This window comes from Elephas maximus, chromosome 8 (assembly GCF_024166365.1).
Source record: "Elephas maximus indicus isolate mEleMax1 chromosome 8, mEleMax1 primary haplotype, whole genome shotgun sequence".
Lineage (NCBI taxonomy): Eukaryota > Metazoa > Chordata > Mammalia > Proboscidea > Elephantidae > Elephas > Elephas maximus.
This window is the reverse complement of record NC_064826.1, coordinates 96,506,948-96,530,490: the sequence shown is the minus strand read 5'-3', so window position 1 is coordinate 96,530,490 and position 23,543 is coordinate 96,506,948. Positions and strand designations below refer to the sequence as shown.

The 23,543-nt window shown below is 35.7% G+C and overlaps 1 protein-coding gene across 2 annotated transcripts in view; it reads left to right on the top strand.

Annotated features, from left to right (window-relative positions):
- Positions 1-23,543, top strand: part of DPY19L1 (dpy-19 like C-mannosyltransferase 1) — a 117,647-nt gene that overhangs the window by 63,417 nt on the left and 30,687 nt on the right. For both annotated transcript variants that reach the window (XM_049893287.1, XM_049893286.1), the window contains exons 9-14: positions 1,425-1,524; positions 3,622-3,699; positions 10,168-10,254; positions 12,210-12,269; positions 12,824-12,904; positions 17,545-17,646. In XM_049893287.1, the coding sequence (XP_049749244.1) occupies positions 1,425-1,524; positions 3,622-3,699; positions 10,168-10,254; positions 12,210-12,269; positions 12,824-12,904; positions 17,545-17,646 (508 nt within the window). The remainder of the gene's footprint in view (positions 1-1,424; positions 1,525-3,621; positions 3,700-10,167; positions 10,255-12,209; positions 12,270-12,823; positions 12,905-17,544; positions 17,647-23,543) is intronic.

The window sequence follows — 23,543 nt, the reverse complement described above, 5'->3', positions numbered from 1 at the left end:
GACAGAGTACAACTGCTCTATAGGGTTTCCAAAGCTATAATCTTTATGGAAGCAGACTGCTGCATCTTCTCTTGCGGAATGGCTGGTGGGTTCAAACTGCTGACATTTTAGTTAGCAGCCAAGCGCTTAACCATGGCACCACCAGGGCTCCTTAAAAGTAGTATACCAAAGAAATCAAGTCTATTGCTGTCAAGTCAATTCCAACTCATAGCAACACTATAAGACAGAGTAGAAATGCCCATAGGGTTTCAAGGAGTGGCTGGTAGATTCAAATTGCAGACCTTTTGGTTTTACAGCCGAGCTCTTAACCACTGGACCACCAGAGCCCCTAAAAGCAGTATAAACAAACAAACCCATTGCCATCAAGTTGATTCCAACTCATATTAACCCTGTAGGACAGAGTAGAACTGCCCTATAGAGTTTCCAAGGAGCAGCTGGTGGATTTGAACTACCAGCCTTTTGGTTAGCAGCCTGAGCTCTTAACGGCTGGGCCACCAGGGCTCCAGAATAGATCTACTTTATTTTGGACAGTGGCTTTCAAACTTTTTGACATGCTACCTATAAGAAATAAATCAATTTTACAGTGTGGCCCAGTATACACATGTATGTGTACAAACAAACATGTAATTGAAATGTAAGTTTCATGGAATAGAGACTTTATTATGTAGGATGCAGTCATATATTTTCTATTTCAATAATAATGTGAGCCATTAACTCATTAATAGATTACCTGAAGTCGAAGAATCCTTGATTCCACTTCAGTGAAGATTTTAGGGATGTTTGGGGGATTCACACCGGCTCACAGATTTAGGAGGAAGCTACTTCTTGAAATTAGCATGGAAGATAAAACTACCTGCCCTTCTTAAAATCTCCTAAATTGTAAGTGAGAACCAAAGTGGATCCTCTAAAGGTGGCTCCAGGAAGGCCGTGCCTTTGCCCCCCTCCACCTTTCTACGCTCTACCTGTTCAAGATCAACTCTTACCACAGATGCCCCACGGAACCTCCCTGACTGCTCAGCCCTTATTCTGAATTCTTACAATACCCTTCTATGTAATATTTAGTACTTATAATATGCCACTTCCTGTTATTTTTCATAGATATGCTCTGTCTTGCCAACTAATGAATCATTGACTGTAACAGAATGTTAATGAAATTACCAAAATATAGTTTGACAAAAATTCAGTGCATATCCTGACCTGGCTGCCCTCCCTCTCCTTACAGGCTTTGTGTTTGTACAGTAATAATGGGTATTTAGTTTTCATAGAGGATGGTTGTAATTGAGTGTCAGGAGGTATTCTTTCTATCCCATTGGTTGATTTTATGACCGGTTTATGTTATAACCAGATCGTGTTTAGAGATTCTAATTTGCAGTGGTGTTAAGCCATGCAATTAAACTTACTAATATTTATTTTATCTTTTTAAGGGCTACAAAACTTTATAAAGGAAGCTTGATTGCACTCTGCATTTCCAATATATTTTTCATACTTCCTTGGCAGTTTGCTCAGTTTGTACTTCTTACTCAGGTAATTTGATTATATTTTTAAAACTGATTTAAGCTTAATGTGTTTGATTATGTGAACTCATTTGTATAAAATGATAGAATTGAGACGTTTTATGACTCTAAGTCCTAAAATGCTTTTAGTCAATACAAAGAAAGTTCAAAGAAGGGAAATATATAAGATTTATTTATTAATACGTATAGTTACTTCTTAGTAGAACACATTTATTGAATTCACATTTGTAAGACTGCTTAGCTGTGTTATTCAGAATTTGTTAGTGTGCTTAAAAGAGGACAGGTGCCATAATTTTAAGTGTTTCTCTTAAATAAAACTGTAGATACTAGGATAAAATGCTGAATAGTTCATATATTGTGTAACTCCCCTGCCAGTCTGCAGTTTTTCTATCATTTCTCCCTGTGCTCTTCCCTCTTTTCAAATACGGATATATAAGGCAAGTAGCTTGTTGAGAGTGAGACTAAATTGAGAATGTGTTCATTTTTTTCCATCTTGCGTGCTGTTTTTGTTATGCTGGCTATATTCATATAACGCAGTTTGAGTTGCTTTTTAATGTTCTTTGAAATGTCTTGTTCTGGAAGTGCAGTCAGACCTGAATTTGAGTCCCAGCTTTGCTCACTGGGTTCTTGACTTGTACAGAGTACTGAATTTTTCGTAGCTTCAGTTGTCTCATTTATGAAATGGAGAAAATAAGAGAACCTTATTTTATTGAGTCATGGTTAGGATTAGATGTGGTAATATATATAGGACTCTTAACATGGTATCTGGTACTTAGCAAGATGTCAGTAGGTAAGCTGCTTTTATTCCTGTTTTTAAAAAATAGATTCTGTTTGTACTTAACTTCTTACTTTGGTCTTATCTTAGACTCCTTTGTCTTTAGTTTGATGACATTTTACAGTTTCTAGTTTAAATATCTTTAAGATCTTCTTCTTAACATTTTATCCTTTTGGTGTGCTGTGAGTTACTTAGCCCTTGGGGTGAAAAGGGAGAGTTCTTCTTGCTTCCAGTAAGTGGGGATGGCCTATTTTTTTGTTTCATTTTGTTTTTTGGGGGGATGGTAATAGGGATGCCATGAGTCAGAATCAACTAGATGGCAGTGGGTTTAGTTTTTTTTGATTTGGTGGAGGGAAGAGGTGGTATGCCTGTCTGTGGGGTTTATGTTCAATAATAGCAACATATGCTTCCCCAAAGTTATTGTGTGATTTCCATCACCCTCATACAATGCACTGTTGTTCCCCATGGGTAATCCTAGGTAAAGGGAAATCTTACTGTTTTCTTACTAATGGGAAAATTTGTTGTAGATTGCTTGAAAATAAAATTTGATAAATGGAGTTTAAGATGTATGTTTAAGTATTCAGCTCTTTAGTGTGATGTTATAGGTGAGGCATGGAATTTAATTTGAGTTGCTTTGTCCGTGAGGAAGAATAGAGAGGCAAGGTATGGCTTAATACCTCTGTATTTTATCAGGAAGTACCGTGTCATCATTTTACCTTTTAATTTATCTAACGCTATTAGAATTCTTGCTAAGTACATATACAGTTTTCTTCAAAACTGAGGTTTAAAAACACCTTTGTGGTGAAAGTGCTTCTCCTAATTTGAAGTTTGATTGCAATATAGTGCTTGAATACCTGTATTAATGAATGAGAACAAAACATACTTGTAAAGAGTGATTGACAAGCATGAATTAATGTATTTTCACTCACACATGCATTACATAATTATTTTTGAGTTAAATGTACCTTCCTAATTGTGTATTAATTGTTATACATTATAATTAAGTTTTCAGTTTTTGATGGGGCGGGGCAGTTTATAATTGACAGTAGAGTCAACCTTACATTACAGTGACTGTTGTTTTAGATAACTCCTGACATATATGGTTCACGTAGTTAATTGAGCGTGCCATACATGAAGAGAAAAATGACCAATATTTGCTGTATTAATACGTTGATCATGTTCAGTAATAAATTGGTATATGAAATGAAAACTCACTTTCTATGTAAATATAAAATTAATATGAGACAATAGAAATAGTATTTTCTTCATTTTTATAGCTGCTTGTTTTATATACAATTTTTATTTTTAACTTAATTTCTTTTTAAATTTCAGATTGCATCATTGTTTGCAGTATATGTTGTGGGGTACATTGATATATGCAAATTACAGAAGATCATTTATATGCACATGGTAATGGTGTTTTATTTGTTTCAGATGTAGCCATGTATATAAGACTCTTAATAAGGCATCTGGTACTTAGCAAGATATCAGTAAGTTTATATAAATATAGCACAGTTTGTCCATTTTCTTATTGAAGGACATTTAGGTTATTTCCTCTTTTTCTTGTTTTATGAATAACACTATAAATTCTTACACTTATTTCCTGGGGCACATATATTAAGAATTTCTTGAGGGTATTTATCTAGTAGTAGATTTGCTGGGTGGAAAATTATGTACGTGTCCAACTTCATAATTTAATACCAAATTGTTTTTACAAAATGATTGGACTGCTTCAAACAGCCATGTGTAACAGTTTTACCTTGTTCTACATCCTTTTTCATTTTATCAGTCTGGTGAGTGTAAAGTGTGGTTGTCTTGTGACCTTAATTTTTGCTTATCTCTTAGTCTCAATAAAGCTGAACTTCTTTTGGTATATTGGCGGGCCCTTTGTGCTTCCTTTTTTGTGGCATGCTTGTTCATGGCTTTTACATATTCTTCTCTCGTGTAATTTGTCTGTTTTTAAAATTGAGTCGTAGTGATTCATGTATTTTAGATATGGTTTTGCCAATTATGTATTGTAAATTGACTTGGTTCTCACTTTCCTTATAGTGGCTTTTAATGAAAAGACATTAATAATAACTTAGTAAACATTATAAAGCTCATCCTATATGATAGTACTTTTCAGTCCTTACTGAGAGGCCATAAAGATATTCTTCATGATTTTCTTCTAAAACTTAAAAGATTTTATTTTTTAATAAAATTTTATAATTTTTTTAAAAAAGTTTTCCAAATTATTTGTTGGCTTTATTTCTAGATATATATTTTTTTGCTCTTATAAATAGTATTTTTAGTGAATTAAGTATTTGTTTGTTGCTGGTGTATAGAATACAATTGACTTTTGTATAGTGGTCTCATTTCTAGCAGTCTTGTTAAACTCTTATTATAATACTTTTTCTGTAGATTCCGTGGGTTTTCTAAATAGTAACTCCGCCTCTGCATTTGTTTCTTCCTTTCCAATACCTACACTCCTTCCTCCTCAACTTAGTGTGCTGTGTAGGACCTCTAGTATGGGATTGCTTAGGAACCCTGATAATGGGCAATGGGATTTTAAAGAACATGTTTCTAGAGTTGCTATAGATTTTTTGCAAGCCTTTATTGAAGGAGATTCCCTCTTAAATCCCTAGTTTGTGAAGAAGTTTAATTTTGCTTTTTTATTTTGAAATAATCTCAAACTTACACAACCATTTTACAAGTATCCTACAAAAATCTTTTTCCCTGAGCATTTCTGAATAAGTTGCTGACCTGATGTACCATCACTCTGAATGGTTTATATTTTCTATAAATATAACTGTAAGACCACCATTGAAATTAGAAAATTAGCATTGATCAATAGTACTGTCCAGTACTCAGATTTCACTATCTCAAAAATATCCTTTTATAGGAAAGGAACCAGGCCAGAAGCAGACTGTTTTTAGTTGTCATGATTCTTTTGTTTCTTTCAATCTAGAAGCACTACCTCAGTTTTTCCTTGACTTTCATAACATTGACCTTTAAGATTGCAGGCCAGCTATTTTGTAGAATGACTTTCAGCTTGGGTTCGTCTGATGTTTCCTTACGATGATAGTCAAGTTGTCCATCTTCGGCAGAGATACCACAAAAGTGATTCTGCGTTCTTCTCATTGCATTGTATCCGATAGGCTTACATTTTTTTACTTGTCGCTTTATTGATTGTGATGACTTTGATCACTTGATTTGAGGTGGTGTCTGCCTTGTGTCTCCACTGTAAAGTTGCTCTTTTTTTTCTTTTATAATTAGTAAATATTTTATAGAGATACTTTGAGACTATGTAAATATTCCATTCCTCATCAGATATTCTATCTGTGTGTGTGTCTATCTGCCTATCTCTGGAGGGACTTATGGTTTCTGTTTTATTCAATGTAATATAATCCATTATTTTCTTTATTGATTTTGGTGCTTGAAATGTCCCAGATTTGAGCAGCTACTTCAGGCTGGCTTCTGTGCCTTTTAACATGGCCACATCATGCTTTGAGCACTTTTTAAAAGAAATGAATAAATGCTAAGTTTCATCAAATTCTTTTCTGCCTCTGTTTAAATGATCTTGTGCTCTTTTTCCTTCTTCAGTCTGTTACTGTGGTCAATTACATTAACTGATTTTCCAACATTAAGAAACCTTGCTTTTCTGGGCTAAACACAATTTTTATACGTTGCTGGATTCAGTTTGCCATTAGTTTTTTAGGATTTTTGCAACTCTGTTTATAAATGGGATTGTATAGTAATTATCCTTTCTTATTCTTGACTTATTTTAATATCAGATTTATTCTAGCCTCTTAGAATTGATTGGAATGTGTGCCTACTTTTTATGTTCAGTGGTAAATCTTGTGTAAGACTGAAGGACTACTGTCTGAAAGTTCAGTGTAACTTGCTTGTAAATATACACAGGCCTGTTTTTCTTCTTATGGAAAGATTTTAGATGACTGAGCCACTTTATTTAATGATAATAGGACTGTTGAGACTTATCCTTGAGTCATTTTTTGATAATTGTTATTTTGCTAGAAATATTCCCATTTCATCTAAGTTTTGAAATTCATTAACATAAAGTTATTCACAATATTATTTTTTAAAGAAATCTTACAAAAAATAGATACTAAAAAAAAATACAAATACTAAGAAAAATATCTGTAATAACCTCCTTTATTCTGTACCAAAGTTCTCAATTTTCTTAGTTTATTAATTTTCAATTTTTCCTTTTTAAATTAAAATTCACCAGTGTTTTGAGCACCAATTATTTGTTAAGCATTTTAGAGTTGCTGAAGATATAGCAATGATAAAAGCAAAATGTCTCTTCCGCCCTTTCATGGCCCTTATATTCTAGTGTATATAGACAGAAATAAACTAAAAATGTAAAATACAGAGTATGTTAGATGGTAGTAAGTACTATTAAGAAAAATAAAGCAGACAAGGAGGATAGGATTTGTTGAGTACGTAGCAGAGGTTGCAGTGTAAACTGGAGTGATGAGGGAAGCCCTCGCTGAGAAGATGACATTGGAATAAAGAGATGCGAGAGAGCAGGGAGCCAGCCGTTCGGCTAAAGGAAACAGCATACACAGGTGCTCTGAGCTGGGGGTGTGCTGGGGGTGTTCTAATGTTTGCCCAAGGAGATTAGGAAAATTTTAGAGTTAGTCTAAAATTTTAGCACTATGGACACTATTTTTGTAAAGATTTGAGGCTTCAGTTACTTATCCATTTAGTGAAATTTAAAAGCTAACATGAGAATAATATGCCATGACAAATTAAGTTCATTCCAGGAATGCAAGAATGATTTAACATTGTTGGTGGGTGCTGTTGAGTTGATTCCAACTCAAAGTGACCCTATGGAACAAAGTAGAACTACCCCGAAGGGTTTTCTAGTTTTTTTCTAATCTTTATGGGAGCAGATTGCCAAGTCTTTTCTCCCATGGAGCCGCTGGTGGGTTCAGACCACCGACCTTTTGGTTAGCAGCCGAGTGCTGAACCATTGTGCCACCAGGGCTTCTTCACTTGAGATTAGGAATTCTGTTGATATACTTCTTCATATTCCCCAGCCCCACTGCCATCACGTCAATTCTGATTGACTGTACTCATGACAGAGTACGGCTGCCCCACAGGGTTTCCAAGGAGCGCCTGGTGAATTCGAACTGCCGACCTTTTGGTTAGCAGCCATGGCACTTAACCACTCTGCCACCAGGGTTTCATTCTTCATATTAGTAGGTTAAAAAAAAAAATCAGCAGCGTAGTCATTTCCTTTGATGCTATAAAGGCATTTGGTAAGACTCAACATCCATTCCTATTGTTAAAACCTTAAAAATATATGGATATTTTATTGATGTGTGTAAATTTATACACACATATGCAGTTCTCAAACTAAAGATACCACACAGAATGATGAATCAATAGAACTGTTTCCACTAATGCCAGAAACATGACAAATATGCATATTGCCACAATACTTAACATTGTTACAGAAATATTAACTAATTGATTAAAAAAATTTTTTTTAAATAGAGAAGATGTAAAAGTATTGTTTGCGAGTAATACGATTTTGGATACCCAAAAAACCCAAATTAATAAACTGAATACTGTTAGAAGTAATAAAAAGTGTATTCGCTTATACATAGTAAATGTAACTTTTCTATATACAAACCAAAAGGTTGGAAGTTTGAATCCACCAGCTGATTCCTGGAAACCCTATGTTGTTGTTTTCATTAAGTGCCATCGAGTTGGTTCTAATTCATAGCAACCCTGTGTACAACAGAACGAAACACTGCCCAGTCCTGTGCCATCCTCACAATTGTTACTAGGCTTGAGCCCTTTTGTTGCAGCCACTGTGTCCAGTCCATCTCATTGAGGGTCTTCCTCTTTTTCGCTGACCCTCTGCCAAACATGATGTCCTTCTCCAGGGACTGATCCCTTCTGATAACATGTCCAAACTATGTGAGATGTAGTCTCGCCAGTTTTGGTCTTAAGGAGCTTTCTGGTTGTATTTCTTCCAAGACAGATTTATTCTTGGAAGTCCATGGTATATTCAATATTCTTCACCAACACCACATTTTAAAGGTGTCAGTTCTTCTTTAGTCTTCCTTATTCATTGTCCAGCTTTTGCAATGCATATGAGGTGATTAAAAACACCATGGCTTGGGTCAGGTGCACCTTAGATGACATCTTTGCTTTTTATTGGGCAGTTCTGCTCTGTCCTGTAGAGTTACTAAGAGGTGGAATCAACTCAGTGGCAGTGGGTTTGGGTTTTGGTTTATATACAATAATCAGTTAGAAAATACTATGAAAAAAATGTTCCTGATACAATAGCAAGAGAAATAATATGCTTCGAAATAAACTAAAGAAATATGCAGGATGTGTATGAAGAAAATTTTGGAACTTAGCTAATGTATGTAAAATAAGGCTTAAAGAATTGCAAATAATGTGTTTTGCTTTTGGATCTAAAGATTTGATATTGTACAGATGCAATTTTTTAAATGTAATGAGGTACACATTACAAATAAAATGTAATTTTAATAAAAATGCCAGTTTTTTGAAACTTTACAAATGGGTTCCAAAATTCATATGGAAATTTGTATATATAGATCAAAAATAAAGCTTCTACAAGAGAATGTGGATTATTTTATTTTTGGAGTCTTTTTAATCATGGAGCTAATCCCTAAAGACCTAAAAGTAAAGAATGATAAATTTGACTGACATAGAAGTAACAATAAAAATTAAAAAACAACGCAGAAATACTATGAACAAAGATAATGAACTGGGAAAAATATTTACATTTGCCTGACGAGAAGCTAGGTTCTGTAATATATAATGTGCTCCTAAGAAAAGTAGCAAACCCCAGTGGACAAGTGGTCAGTGGTAGGGATAGGCAATTCAGACACACATACACAAAACAGCGTATTAGCAAATATATAAAGGAAGCTGAGTCTCACCCACTATGAAAATAATGAAAAACTGAAACAATGAGGTAACTTTTTTTCCTGTTAGATTGACAGATACTTAAAAGAATAATTCATGAGTGTATGAGCCAAAAGGAACTCTCATCTGCCCTGTTGGTGGGAGAGTAAACTGGTACAATCTTTTTCTAATTTGTCAGTATTTTTTTCAAATTTTAAAAAGTATGTACCCTTCGGTCCATTAATTTCACTGCTTGTAATTTATCCATAAATGTGTTGACACGTACCTAAAACCAGTTGCCATTGAGCCAACTCCAGCTCACGGTGACCTCGAGTGTGTCACAGTAGAACTGTGTTCCATAGGGTTTTCCATGGCTGATTTTTAGAAGTAGGTCATCAGGACTTTCTTCCATGGCACCTCACATCTTCAGCCTATCGGTTAGCAGCCGACTGCCTGAACCATTTGCACCACTCTGAGCCTCCAGCATGTACATAAGATGTACATACTAAGGATGCTTATCATAGCAATGTTCGTAGGAGGAAAAACAAACAAAACAAAAAACCAAACCAGAGACCACTTACGTGTCTAGCACTAGGCAGGGGACCAGTTAAATAAATTATGGTCCAGTTATTAAACGAAAAGAGTTAGATTAGTTTGGCCTGATATGGAAAGCTCTCTGGGACATATTATTGAGAATAAAGCAAGAAATAGTGTAACTTATGTGATAGTTTTCTATTTGTGCTTTTTAAAATACAGAAAACTGAAATTTATGGATGTTGCTTCCTGGAGGGTTGCGCAGGAAGCGGTTGATGGTGGTTACCTCTGGAGATTAAAGGTGTCAGAGGAAAAGGAGCTCAGTGTTCACCGTATATTCCCTTTTGTACTATTTGAATTTTGTTTATAATGGGCATGTGGCATTTTCATAATAAAAATGTGACTTTTGTTTGTTTTATGTGCATTAATTATATTTTTCTTGGATTTTTCCAGATTTCTCTTGCACTTTGTTTTGTTTTGATGTTTGGAAACTCAATGTTATTAACTTCATATTATGCTTCCTCTTTGGTCATTATTTGGGTGAGTGTTCCTCAAACACAGGACTGTTTTTGAAACTAATAGTTCTTTGTCACGGGTATGGGTTGCCTGGGGAAATTTCCTACAGGAACCGTCTAGAGTGTCTTACTGAATACTTCTATATGTGACAGAGTATTGCATGTGCTCCCTTCCAAAACAGGGAACAAATGCAACCACAAATTAAAAAGCATTGTATTTTTCCTCACCATGTCCTGTCTTTTAACTTTCCTTATCTTTTTGGTCACCTAAGTTTTGGTCCCAGAGTTCATTTTAAGAATGCCTCTATGCTCTCTTCTTCCCTCCCCGCTTTTCATCTCTCCAGTTTTTATCCTATTGCTACTCCACTCTCTTGATTGCCTTTTCCAACTCTGATATCTCACAGTGGCCCCTTCTCTTTGCTCTGCCATGGTCAGAGACTGTGACTGTTTAGTTTTTTTTTCCATGCCTGTATTTTTATTATGGAATATTGAGATAGGTTAAGGCAGGTGATAAATTCAGCTACATTTTGCTAAATCACTACCAAGAACAGAGTTCCATTATGGAGAAATTGCCTTATAGAATTGGAACAAATGCTGCAAGGTCATCTCACTCTTTCTGCCACTTTTAGCAGGATGACGTCCCAGATATAAAAACCCTCCTAAATTTGAAGACTTCTTGAGATGATTTTGCCTTTTTTCGGTGGTATTTATTGTTACAATTAAAGGGGTTAGAAATAATTCCTTATATCTAAACTGCATGTGCTTTTGTGTAGGCCAGCTTTCTGAAGAAAGAGGCATCCTGCACTGTCCTAATTGAAATGTGTTCTACTTCTTGAATAATCATTTAAGTTACTCAGATCATTTTGGCTTTCTTGATTTCTGGAACCCATTAGCAAATTTGGGATTGCCAGTTTCTTTGTCCCATTATACAAATAGTATTTATTTAATAACCCATTTCCCAAGAATATGTCAACAGTAAAGATATTTATTGTCTTCATTCCCATTTTCACCAAAGAGAAAATTGTACTTGTTTGGAATTCATTATGATATTTCTGGAAGGTCATGCCTCAGTAAGAGAAAATAAACAGCCCTTGATTGCATACTGCTCTAAACAAACAAACAAAAAAAACCTGTTGCAATTGAGTAGATTCCGACACATAGCAACCCTATGGGACAGAACAGAACTGCCCCATAGGGTTTCCAAGGAGCGGCTGACGGATTCCAACTGCCAACCTTTTGGTTAGCAGCTGAGCTCTTAACCACTGTGCCCCCAGGGCTCCTAATATGTCTTAAGTATGAATTAAACATATTTATATATGTTTCATATATTTTGGTGTATAAAAATGATGCCAATAGTTACAGAATACAACACCTTTATGCACAATTATAAACATACATTTGTATGTATTTATAGTTATGACAATGAAACCTGAATCATAGCTCATTTATGTTTTCAGATGTTCAGAAACTTCTGACAACATTTATTTGGGTTCAGGTATTTGTGTTTTGGTCTCCAACCGTATTTTCGCCAACTTTGAAGTTGATTTGGATCCCTATAGGTAATGCACCTTGAAATCTGTGATTTCATAGAGGGAAGTATTTAGTTGATCCATTAAAATGTCATTTGTAGTTTTATTCTAAGAGTCAATATTTTTAGCTTAAGGAAAATCTTATGCCTGACTGAAAGCTCTCTAATTGATTTCTTAGCTAAAAATCAGATATGTAAAATTTGTCAGAAATTTATATATGATGATTCTATTTTCAACTTTAAAAAATTACTCACTGACGTATTCTACTCTGAATATAATAGGGCTATTTGTAGAAATCACTGAGCATAGAAATTAGCCTTGATGCTTCATGGAAAATCAACAGTGTGCTGAGTTTTAGATTCCTGAGAGTCTTATTATTTAAAGTATTTTTTAGTACTTGAATTTATGTCTGAAAGTATTAACTGTATTCTCTGTTATTTTCTTTATAAAGGCTGTATTGGCAATGAAACCACGTTTGCTGAAAATAAACGTATCTGAACTTAGTTTATGGGTAAGAATCCATCTATTTTAGTACCTAAGTTTTCCTTCTTTAAAATATATCAATGGTTTCAATATTTTACTTTTAAGAAAATGATCTATGTACTGCAGGGGATCTAACAGTTTTATGATATATTAAGGCTCAATTTCAATGTGTCAAATTGCCCTTTTCATGCAGCAAGTTAAGATTAATATTCGGTGTGTAGTTAAAAAATCCCAGTTTTATTTATTTTATTACTTATGTTTCTTCTGAGCAGTGTATGGGTAAGAAACTGTTAGTAAAAGAGGGATTTAACTGCAATTGCTGTATAAATCTTCTATAAATATATATTAATTTGACAATAAGATTATATGTATGTATTTTTATTTTTGGCTATTGCTCCTTAACGTTGGAGCAACATTCTTTATTTTAATCTAAGATGCATTTTTAGCACTTTCTCTTGAATATATTTATTTCATGCGTGATTAAAGCATTTATTTTTTTTTTCCTCCTAGGCTAAGTCCATGAGATGGCTCAAGTAATAGAAATTCCAAGTTATTTTTGTTTTGTTTTTTTTTCTTTTGCAGATTATTCAAGGATGTTTTTGGTTATTTGGAACTGTCATACTCAAGTATTTGACATCTAAAATCTTTGGCATTACAGATGATGTAAGTGCATTTTTGCTTAGAGTTGAAAGATCTGATAAAGAATCAGACAGGGAAGAATGAGTTATTTGAGTCCTTGAAGTACCTGTATTTGAGCCAGCTTCCAGGATGACGGCAGTGGGTTTTTTAGTGGTTTCCAGGATGAAGTTTGTCCACCTATTATTTTATCTATAAAGTAAATGTGACAATGGGTATAGTCACTGTTCTCTAAAACTAATTTCTTGTCACAATTTTTTTGTTTACCCTTCTGTGTCACAAAATTTAAAAAATTTAAAGCAAGAAAACTGTAGAGATTAAGCTCAAATTTTAGTCTAGACAACCATTTTTATCTAACCTCTTTATAATTCACTTTTGAGAAAGAAAAAGATGTCATCTTGAGAGCCTCTTAAACTGCAGATCATATTGTAATCCCATTATCCCCCCGGTTTCCTGTTTAATCTTTAATAGGGTTTATTTATAAGCCTTTATAGGTAATAAGAATTTCAAAAAGGCTTCAGTTTTTGCCAGTTTAATCCAAGTTGTTCTTATTCAGAGATTTTTGTTTTTTTGGTTTTTTCCTTTTTTTGGTAGTTAGGTGTGAAAGAAAATGAGGATTTTGATCTGTAACTTTAATGATTCTTCGTATCTTTAGTTGCTTTGCCTATTTTAATTGTTTAATCAATACATCCTAAGTCAGGAGGCTGTCAAAGGTTTAATTAAAAAACAAAGCAATACAACCAACATGAAAAGAGTAAACCACGTATTTTTTCCTGTAATGTATTTTTATTGGCTAATTTTCCTAATACTGTAATAGATTAAAGCTGTGGTTTTGCAGCTGGATTCTGTAAAGTCCTGGGACTTCCAAGGACTCTTACATGGGGTCTGTCTACTCCCCTACCCACTGTTAGCTCCTCTTTCACCCAGAGCAGCTTTGCTGTAATCTCTTACATACTGGACATGTATATAGGACTTCATATGAACAAGGGAATTTTTTGCTTAAAGAAGAGATTGAAATAAATTGGGCCGTTACATGGTTGGCCTACAACCACTGGAGAGACTTAAGAGAGTTTATTTGTTAAGAGTCTAAAATGTTTTTATTTGTGCATCCATTCAGTATGTACCTGCTATATGCCTGGCAATGGAATGCATGCTAGAGATATAAAGCTGAGCAAGATGGGGGTCTTAGGGGGAGATAGGAACAATTTCTAGCCATTATCATACGATATAATGAAGGCTGTGATAAAATTAAATACAATCGGCCCTCCGTATCTGCAGATTCAACCAACCATAGATCGAAAATACTGGGAATAGGGGAGCTTAGGGGCCTGGGGGCAACGAGGAAGGCAGCATAAGGCAAGACATGGTTCAGCCTGAAGAATGGTACGTAACTGTGAAGGAAGACACACCCAGGGGAACAGAGGCAGCCGCACCCTGAAACAATTTGGACAAGTGAGGACACTAGGAATGGGGTCACCTGACCCAGGATCTGGCAGAACGTGTTTTTGGCAGAGGTCTCGGGGTGCCACAGGAATACACAGGAAAGCCAAGGAAGGCTTTTGGAAGTGACTGTTAAGATGAGATCTGAAAGGTGTTTGAGTCGTTGAGAATGAGAGTGAGCAGGAAGAAAAGAGAAATATCCTAAGTCCCAGGTTTATGGAACCCATTTTCTCACTGGGGAAGACAAACCAGTTAGGGTATCGATTAGCTTTAAGTGACCACTGTCATTCTTATCACAGCCTCATGTTATACCAGGGCCATCAAAAGTGCTACAGAAACAATTACATCCCAATTAGAATTAATTTAGTTGTAATTTTAATATTTGTAGAAATTTGTAACATTGATCCAAGGACATTAGCTCATAAACTCTTAATTTTGACATTGGTCAAAGGAAGAGAATGGCAAGGCCACCCAAGTCCTGAGAAGCATTTCTACCCACCCCCACCCCGTCCTCAGTACACCCCTCATTTCCCATCCCTGCCCCTTTCAACACTCCTCTTGGGTAGAAGCCTGATGTGCCAGAAACTATGGCTGAAATATTTCCACTTCGCAAATTTTACTTATGTGTAATTCTATTAGCAGTGAATTCTGGGGACTTTAAAAAGCCACTTTGAAAACCAGTTGCTTTCTCAGTAACATTTAAGATAATGGGCTCTTCTTTTTCTAGTTCTTAAGGTGAAATCTTAGATTACTGCTTTGGGACTTTTCTAATACAGTTGTTTAAAGTTCTGCATTTCTCTCTCATCACTGCTTTGGCTGCTTCTCATCAGTTTTTGTTACATTTTGTTTTAGTTTTTACTCAGTTCCAAATATTTTCTAATTGCCCTGTAATTCTTTTTTAACCCAAGCGTTGTTTAGATGAATGCTGTTTAATTTCCAGATATCTGGATATTGCCCAGATTTCTTTCTGTTTTTGATTTCTAATTTGACTATTGTGTTTGGAGAACATACTTTAATATTTTTAAATTTATTAAGAACTTTTCATAGCCTACCATGGTATTGACTCGACGGCACAGAGTTTTTTTTTACCATATCGTCTAGCCTAAAGAGTGTTTCATGTGTGTTTGAAAAAAAAGTTTTTTCTACTGTTCTATAAATGTCATTTAAATCAAATTGGTCGATAGTGTTTTCTAAGGCTCCTGTACTCTTACTGAATTTTTCTGTAGTTCTATCAATTATCAAGAAAAGATATTAAAATTCCTAACTATAATTGTTGAATTGTCTGTTTTTCTTTTTAATTCCGTCACGTTTTGCTTCATTTATTTTGGAGCTTAGCTCTTAACCACTGTGCCACCGGGGTTTCCCTGGTGTTAGGTGTGTATATATTTATAATTGTTACATCTTCTTTATGAATTGACCCTTTGTCGTTATGACGTTTCCTCCTTGTTTCTGGTAATGTTTCTTGTCATAAAGTCCCTGTTGTCTGATATTAATATATATCTCAGCTCTTATGATTATGGTTTGCATGGTATACTTTTTCCATCCTTTTACTTTCAAGTTATTTGTGTTAGTAAATCTGAAGTGCGTCTCTGGGAGACAGCCTATAGTTAAAAACCAAAATCAAACCAGTTGCCATCGAGTTGATTCCGAACTCATGGTGACCCCATGTGTGCAGAGTAGAACTGCACTCCTTAGGATTTTCAAGGCTGTGACCTTTCAGAAGCAGATTGCCAGGGCTGACTTCCAAGGCCCCTCTGGGTGGTTCACACTGCTGGTCTTTCAGTTAGTAGTTGAGTGCTTAACCATTTGCACTCCCAGAGGCAGCATAATACTAGATTTTCATCCCTTGAATCCAATTTGAGTATCTGTTCTTTAGTGAATTTAAGCTCTTTAAGTAAATAGTAATTATTATTATATTGGGACTTATTTTTTACCATTTAAATTTTTTTTTCAACTTTTTCTTTTTAGATTTTTTTTTTTAATTTTCTTTGGGTTGTGTTTTTAAATTATTTAAGAAGTTGTATACAGTAGTCCCCCATTATCCACAGGGAATACATTCCAAGACCTCCTGTGGATGCCTGAAACCTCAGATGGTATCGAACTTTATGTATATGTGATTTGTCCTATACATCATACCTGTGACAAAGTTTAATTTATAAATTAGGCACAGTAAGAGATTAACAACAATAACTAATACTAAAATAGAACAGTTATAACAGTATACTGAAATAAAAGTTAATGGGGATGATGGAGCAGGACGGCATGAGATTGCATCACGCTGAGTACCCATTTGACATTTTCAAACCACAGTTGACTGTGGATAACTGAAACCAGGGAAAGGGAAACTGCGGATAAGGGTATGGGCTACCATATTCTCCCTTTCAAAATACATTTTCCCCAACAAGAGAATGTGTTTTAGAATTCTTAAGCACATTCCCCCACCTTTTAGTTCCCACCCCCACCTCTATCCTACTTCCTGCAGATGCCATTTATGATTTTAGTTATGGTTCGTCTTAGATATAATTTTCCCCTTTTTTCTTTGCTCCTTGCCTTTTTAATAATAATAAAGTAATAAACTTCAAAATTTGGCAGATGTATTATATCTCTGAGCCACAGTTTTCTTAGTTTAAAAAAAGAATTACACCTTCCTCATATGGCTTCTTGTAGTAAGTAACTGAGGTGATACACGTGAGAGCACTTGATAAAATATAAAGAATTGCATAAAAGTTGATTTCAGTCAAAAGGTGCTTTTTAATTCAAGGTCTGTTCATCATCTCCATTTTCAACATGTTTTTCCAGTCTCCTTTCAGGAATCAGAATTGTATTTCTGTTTCTTTCCTTCATAGCCCTTTGCCCCTGTGTGATTCATAGAAGTCTGTATGTATTACCAAACCCACGCCTCCTGAGAGGCTCCTGCAAACATGTTGCATGGTGCATTTTACTAGGGTTAGTACAATGAACAGGAAAGCCCAAGGGCAATAAAACCTTTGGTATGTTGAGCGTGGAGGGTAGGATGGTGTCAGAGCTATCACTTGTCAGCAAAAGAAGGGAGAATTGTGAAGTTGGATGGCAAGGCACTTCATGCTGTAACAAAAGCAGGCCCTGTATGGCTACAGTGGGCTCTAAAGTGTAGTGAAAATATTTTTAGATCACATTAAGATTAAGGTATGCATTATCACAATGTATGGCTTAATGGCTTAATGGTACCTCATTTGGTTTCTTATTAGGCTCACATTGGCAACTTATTAACATCAAAATTCTTCAGTTACAAGGATTTTGATACTTTATTGTACACCTGTGCAGCAGAGTTTGACTTTATGGAAAAGGAGGTAAGAGGCGATTTCTATTTTTCATTCCTTATGTTTAGAGGTCTATTCATCTTTCATAAAGGGTGCTCCTGTTATTTCAAACTCTTTCCTCCGTGGTGTTATCTCACTTTGAAGAAAAAGGGAAATCTGGCAGCTTAGAGGAAAAGTTCCTATTTACCTTAGTGCAGATCCCTGAAGTGTATGGCCTTCTCGCATTTTGATAACTTAGAAGCATGCATTGAGGCTAGCAATAGTTCTTGGATGAGTAAACACAGAGGCATTTCAAGTTGCCTCTTTTCAAAGATAGGCATTAATTCAGCCAAGCTCTCAAGCTCTTACATTGCCACTCATTTTGTTGTTCAATTGAGTGATTGCATCACTTTAAAGATATGATTACCAGTTTTTCATTCCAACAACATTTTTCTTTCTAAAACTGTACTCAGATGTTTAGAAGGAAATGAGAGAATGTTTAGTGGACTGTGAGACACAAGCCTGCAACATTACTTGATGTTCTTGAGCAGGTGACCCTCACCCTTTGTGTCATAGTTTACTAGTTTTCAGCAGTGTGCTACAAAAATTGTCGAAACAAAATGAGATAATACACAGGAAACCGCTTTGATCTTTTAATAATATTTTATATAAAATAAAATTATTTTGAAATACGCTAGTTTGGGTCAACAAACATGTATATGTGTGGCTTTTTTAACAGCACCCCTGCAGTTTATTATAACATTATATTATTTGTAAAAGTCTGGTTCAGTGGTATGTACATGTTAAACTGGTCCATGGTATTCTGTAGACATATGCGTTCTTGCCCCAGGGGCCAAGTGAGAGCGAGCCCAGTGTCCACAGGCCAGTGGATGCTACTGCTTCACACTGCGAGCCCTCAGCCACGACCTATTCCGAGTGTCTCCTGCAGATGGACTATTTACTACAGTGACTTATCCCATAAAAAACCAGTGACTAATCAGTCTTCATTTATTTTGTGTTCTGGCAAATGGTTCTGACATATCATGGCTGATAAAAGGTGGAGGAATGGTAGGACTTAGCAGAAGGCTGTGAACATTATTGAGGACGTCATCAATGCCGGTACTACCTAAAAGTTTTAACTATCAGGGATGTGATGGAAGAGGGTTTGTGGAGGCATAGCATGACCTCAGTGAATTTGAAGAACACAGTAAAGCTCTTTCCAGCATCGGTGCTCCACGTGCCCAGGGATCTTCATAGGGACTGTGGTACAGGTATGCAGTGCCGATTCAGGGAGAATGCCCCTTGGATGATTTGGTCATACAGTGGGGAAGGGGGACAATTTAACATCATATCATACTGACGTAGATGCTCAAGATGTGAAATGGAGTGAACAAATGGCTCGATCTCATTTAAGTACAGGTAACACATGTATAGTAAAGTGTAAGAAAGCAAAACTCAAAACTGGTTTTTGGGTGGAGAGATAATTGATGATTAACTTTTTTTGTAACTTGCATTTTCTGAAATTTTCTATAGTGATCATATATTTAAATTATGGTATTAAAAAAAGTAAGCCAGTGAAAAGGATCTTTCCCTTTTAAGGATGAAGACAGATAGCAACAATACTTAAAGTACAGAGATACCAAGACAAGAACGTTTTTGTGGCAGAAAATAGGCAATGTGGGGTAGACCCATGTGCATGTACTTACCTGTGTGTACGTGTACATACTTAATATGGGATGAAGAAAGCACCACAGATAAATGGAGAGAAGATGTATTATTTAGTGAATAGTATTTGAGAAACTTGGTGTATGATGGGGAGTCAGGTTAGGGTTGTATAACATATATCAAACTTCATTTCAGTTAATTAATGTGTTAAAAATAAGTGAAACCTGAAAAATATTTTTGAGAGACATTTCTCATGAATATTAACTTCATCTCTGGGCATAATACTAGTGGGAGAGCTCATATGGAAATGATTAGTAGATTTGCACATCACTGAAAACATCTGTACATTAAATATTTTAAAAATTTAAGGGCAAATGACTAACTGGAATAATTCTGGCCATAAATATAATAAATGAGACTAGGGGTTAGTGTAATTATAATAGGAGTTTGTCCAAATTGATTAAAAAAATAAATAATAAATACCAAGGACCCTCGGCCCCTTCCCATCAAACACATCCCACCGGCACACACATATGCAGAAGTCACTGAAGGATGTTAATAGACGAGCTATCAGAGAGGAAAGGCTGATAACTGATTAAAATGTGAAATTGTCATGTGTATGTTTTCTGCATTTTCTAAGCTTTTACAGTAAACACATATAACTTTCATACTTAGAGGAACATTAATAGTTTTTAAGAAATGATAAAAGAATTTATAATTCTAATAGAACACTCTTGTCTTTCACAGTGTAGTTTGTCTCCTTTGCATATTCTCTCATGTGCCTATATTCTCTGGTGTATCTTTTGGTGTTTAGAAAATTTTATGATTTTGTTCTAAATGGTACTTCTTTATTAATACCTTTATATACTATCCTTAGCCCTTTCTATTCATCTTCCTACTGAGAGTAATACTGAACTTACCTAGTAACTTCTTGCCACCGCCCTACTTCCCACCTGATTCCAATTTATTTCAATAATCAGTGAGGAAATCCTGGTGGTGTAGCGGGTAAGTGCCATGACTGCTAACCAAAGAGTCGGCAGTTCGAATCTGCCAGGCGGTCCTCAGAAACATTTTGGGGCAGTTCTACTCTGTCCTGTAGGGTCACTATGAGTCGGAATCGACTTGACAGCACTGGGTTTGGTTTTTGGTTTTGGTAATCAGTGAGTGGCGCCGTGGTAGTGCAGTGCTTAAGAACTCAGGCTGCTAACCAAAGGGTCAGTGGTTCAAATCCACCAACTGCTCCTTGGAAAACCCATGAGGCAGTTTTAGTCTGTCGTATAGGGTTGCTATGAGTCGGAATCGACTCAATGTCAGTGGGTTTTATAATCAGTGAGGGAATCCCTGCACTTGACTGCTAACCAATAGGTTGGAGCTTCATGTCCACCCAGAGCTACTTCAAAAGAAAGACCTGATAATCTGCTTCCAAAAAATCAGCCATTAAAAACCCTATGGAGCCTAGTTCTCCTCTGACACACATGGGGCTGCTGTGAGTCAGTCTACTCAGTGGGAACTTTTTTTAATAGTCATTGAGATTATTGTACTTTCTGTATACTCTGCCTCTCCATGTTTTAATAGTGCCATTGTATCTTCATTGCCAGCACATATAACCACTCATACTCTTCTGTCATCTTTATTCCCATCATTAAGTCATAATTGTATAGGTAAATACTTTTTTTTTTTTTTAATGCTCGCTTCCCATTTTGACTTGAAGCCCCTCTTGTCATGCCTTGGTTGTGTGACACTTGCTCTCCAGTGTATTCCTCAGGAAGGGCTCATGAGTTTTTACATGTTCAAAATGTCTTACCTATGATCTTTATACACAAAGGTCAGTTTGGGGAGATGTAAAATCTTTGGCCCATGTGTCTGTCTTTCCTTGAGTATCTTAAATATGTTACTCCAGTGTCTTCTGGCCTAAGGTCTGATGCTAATCTGATTTTCCATTAACCACAAATATTAAAAAATACATTTTAAAATGTTTTTTGAACATGATTTAAAAAATTTTTTGAACACTTCGTTAAATTTTGTTACTTTAACACAGTTTTGACATTAAAATTTAAGGCATACACCTATGTCTTATATTGTTCTTACATTTATTATTATTAGAAAAATGTTTGATTATTTAAATGATAAAATAGTTTTAGCCACATGATTTTTTGCTTAGATTCAGTCATAATTTAAAATTTACAAAATAGAAAGGATTATATTTTAATATTAAGTACCATGCAAGTATTTATAAAGGTAAATAGTAAAGTGAAAATGTGAAACTTCTCTTTTTAATGGAATTTCTGTGTGAAGTATGCAGTGCGTATAATAAATTATCAGAATTATTTACTTATCTAATATGGACTAAGAAGCCTGGTGGTACAATAGTTAAGCAATCAGCTGTTAACCAAAAGGCTGATGGTTTGAATTCACCCAGCACAGGGGAAAGTCCTGGCGATCAGCTCCTGTAAAAACTACAGTCTGGAGACCTTACAGGGCAGGTCTGTTCTGTGATAACAGGTTGCTGTAAGTTGAAAACAACCTGACAGCCCCCAGCAACAGAGTTTGTTGTTGTTAGATGCCATCAAGTGAGTCCCGGCTCACAGCGACTCTGTGTAAAACGGAATGAAACACTGCTTGGTCCTGCACCATCCTCGCAGTTGTTGCCATGTTTGAATCCATTATTGCGGCCACTGTGTCAGTCCATCTCATCGAGGGTTTTCCTCTTTTACGCTGACCCTCTACTTTAGCCAACACGATGCCTTTCTCCAGGGGCTGGGCCCTCCTGATAACTTGTACAATGTACATGAGACGAAGCCTTGCCATCCTCGCTTCTAAGGAGCATTCTGGCTGTACTTCTTCCAAGACGGATTTGTTCATTTTTCTCGCAGTCCGTGGTATATTCAGTATTCTTCGCCAACACCATAGCTCAAATGCATCAATTCTTTTTCGGGTTTACTTACTCATTGTCCACCTTTCACTCGCATATGAAGCAATTGAAAATACCATGGTTTAGGTTGGGTGCACCTTAGTTCTCAAAGTAATGTATTGCCCAGTGCAATATGTCATTTGATTTCTTGACTGCTGCTTCCATGGTTGTAGATTGTGGATTCAAGTGAAATTATATCCTTGACAACTTCTATCTTTTCTCCATTTAAAATGTTGCTTATTGGTCCAGTTGCGAGGATTTTTTTTTTTCTTTATGTTGAGGTTTAATCCATACTGAAGGCTGTAAGTTCTTCAAGTAAGTTTTTGATCTTCAGTTACTTCAAGTAACTTCATGTCCTCTTCGCTTTTAGCAAGCAAGGTTGTGTCATCTATATATAGCAGATTGTTAATGAGTCTTCCTCCAATCCTGTTGCCATGTTCTTCATTATAGTATAGCTTTTCAAATTATTTGCTTAGCATACAGACTGAATAAGTATGGTGAAAGGATACAACCCTGACACACACCTTTCCTGATTTTAAACTACTCAGTATCCTCTTGCTCTGTTCAAACAACTGCCTCTTGATCTATGTACAGGCTCCTCATGAGCAAAATTAAGTGTTCTGAAGTTCCTGTTCTTTGTCGTCCATAATTTGTTATAATCCACACAGTCAAATATCTTTGCATAATACACAGATAAACATCTTTTTAGTATTCTTTGCTTTCCGCTAAGATCCATCTGACATCAGCAGTGATATCTCTCATTCCACGTCCATTCCTGAATCTTGCTTGAATTTCTGTCAGCTCCTGTCAAGGTACTGCTACAACCATTTTTTAATTATCTTCAGCAAAATTTTACTTGTGTGTGATATTAATGATATTGTTTGATAATTTCTGCATTCTTTCGGATCACCTTTCTTTGGAATGGGCACAAATATGGATCTCTTCTAGTCATTTGGCCAGATAGCTGTCTTCCAAATTTCTTGGTGTAGATGAGCGAGTGTTTCCAGCATTGCATCCGTTTGTTGAAACATCTTAATTGGTATTCTGTCAATTCCTGGAGACTTGTTTTTCACCAGTGCCTTCAGTGCAGATTGGACTTCTTCCTTTAGTACCATTGGTTCTTAATCATATGCCAGCTCCTGAAGTGGTTGAACATGGACCAGTTCTTTTTGGTACAGTGACTGTGTGTATTCCTTCCATCTTCTTTTGATGCTTCCTGTGTCATTCGGTATCTTGCTGTTAGAATCCTTCCATATTGCAACTCAAGGCTTGAATTTTTTCTGCAGTTCTTTCAGCTTGAGAAATGCCGAATGTGTTCTTCCCTTTTGGTTTTCTAACTGAAGATCTTTGCACATTTCATTATAATACTTTG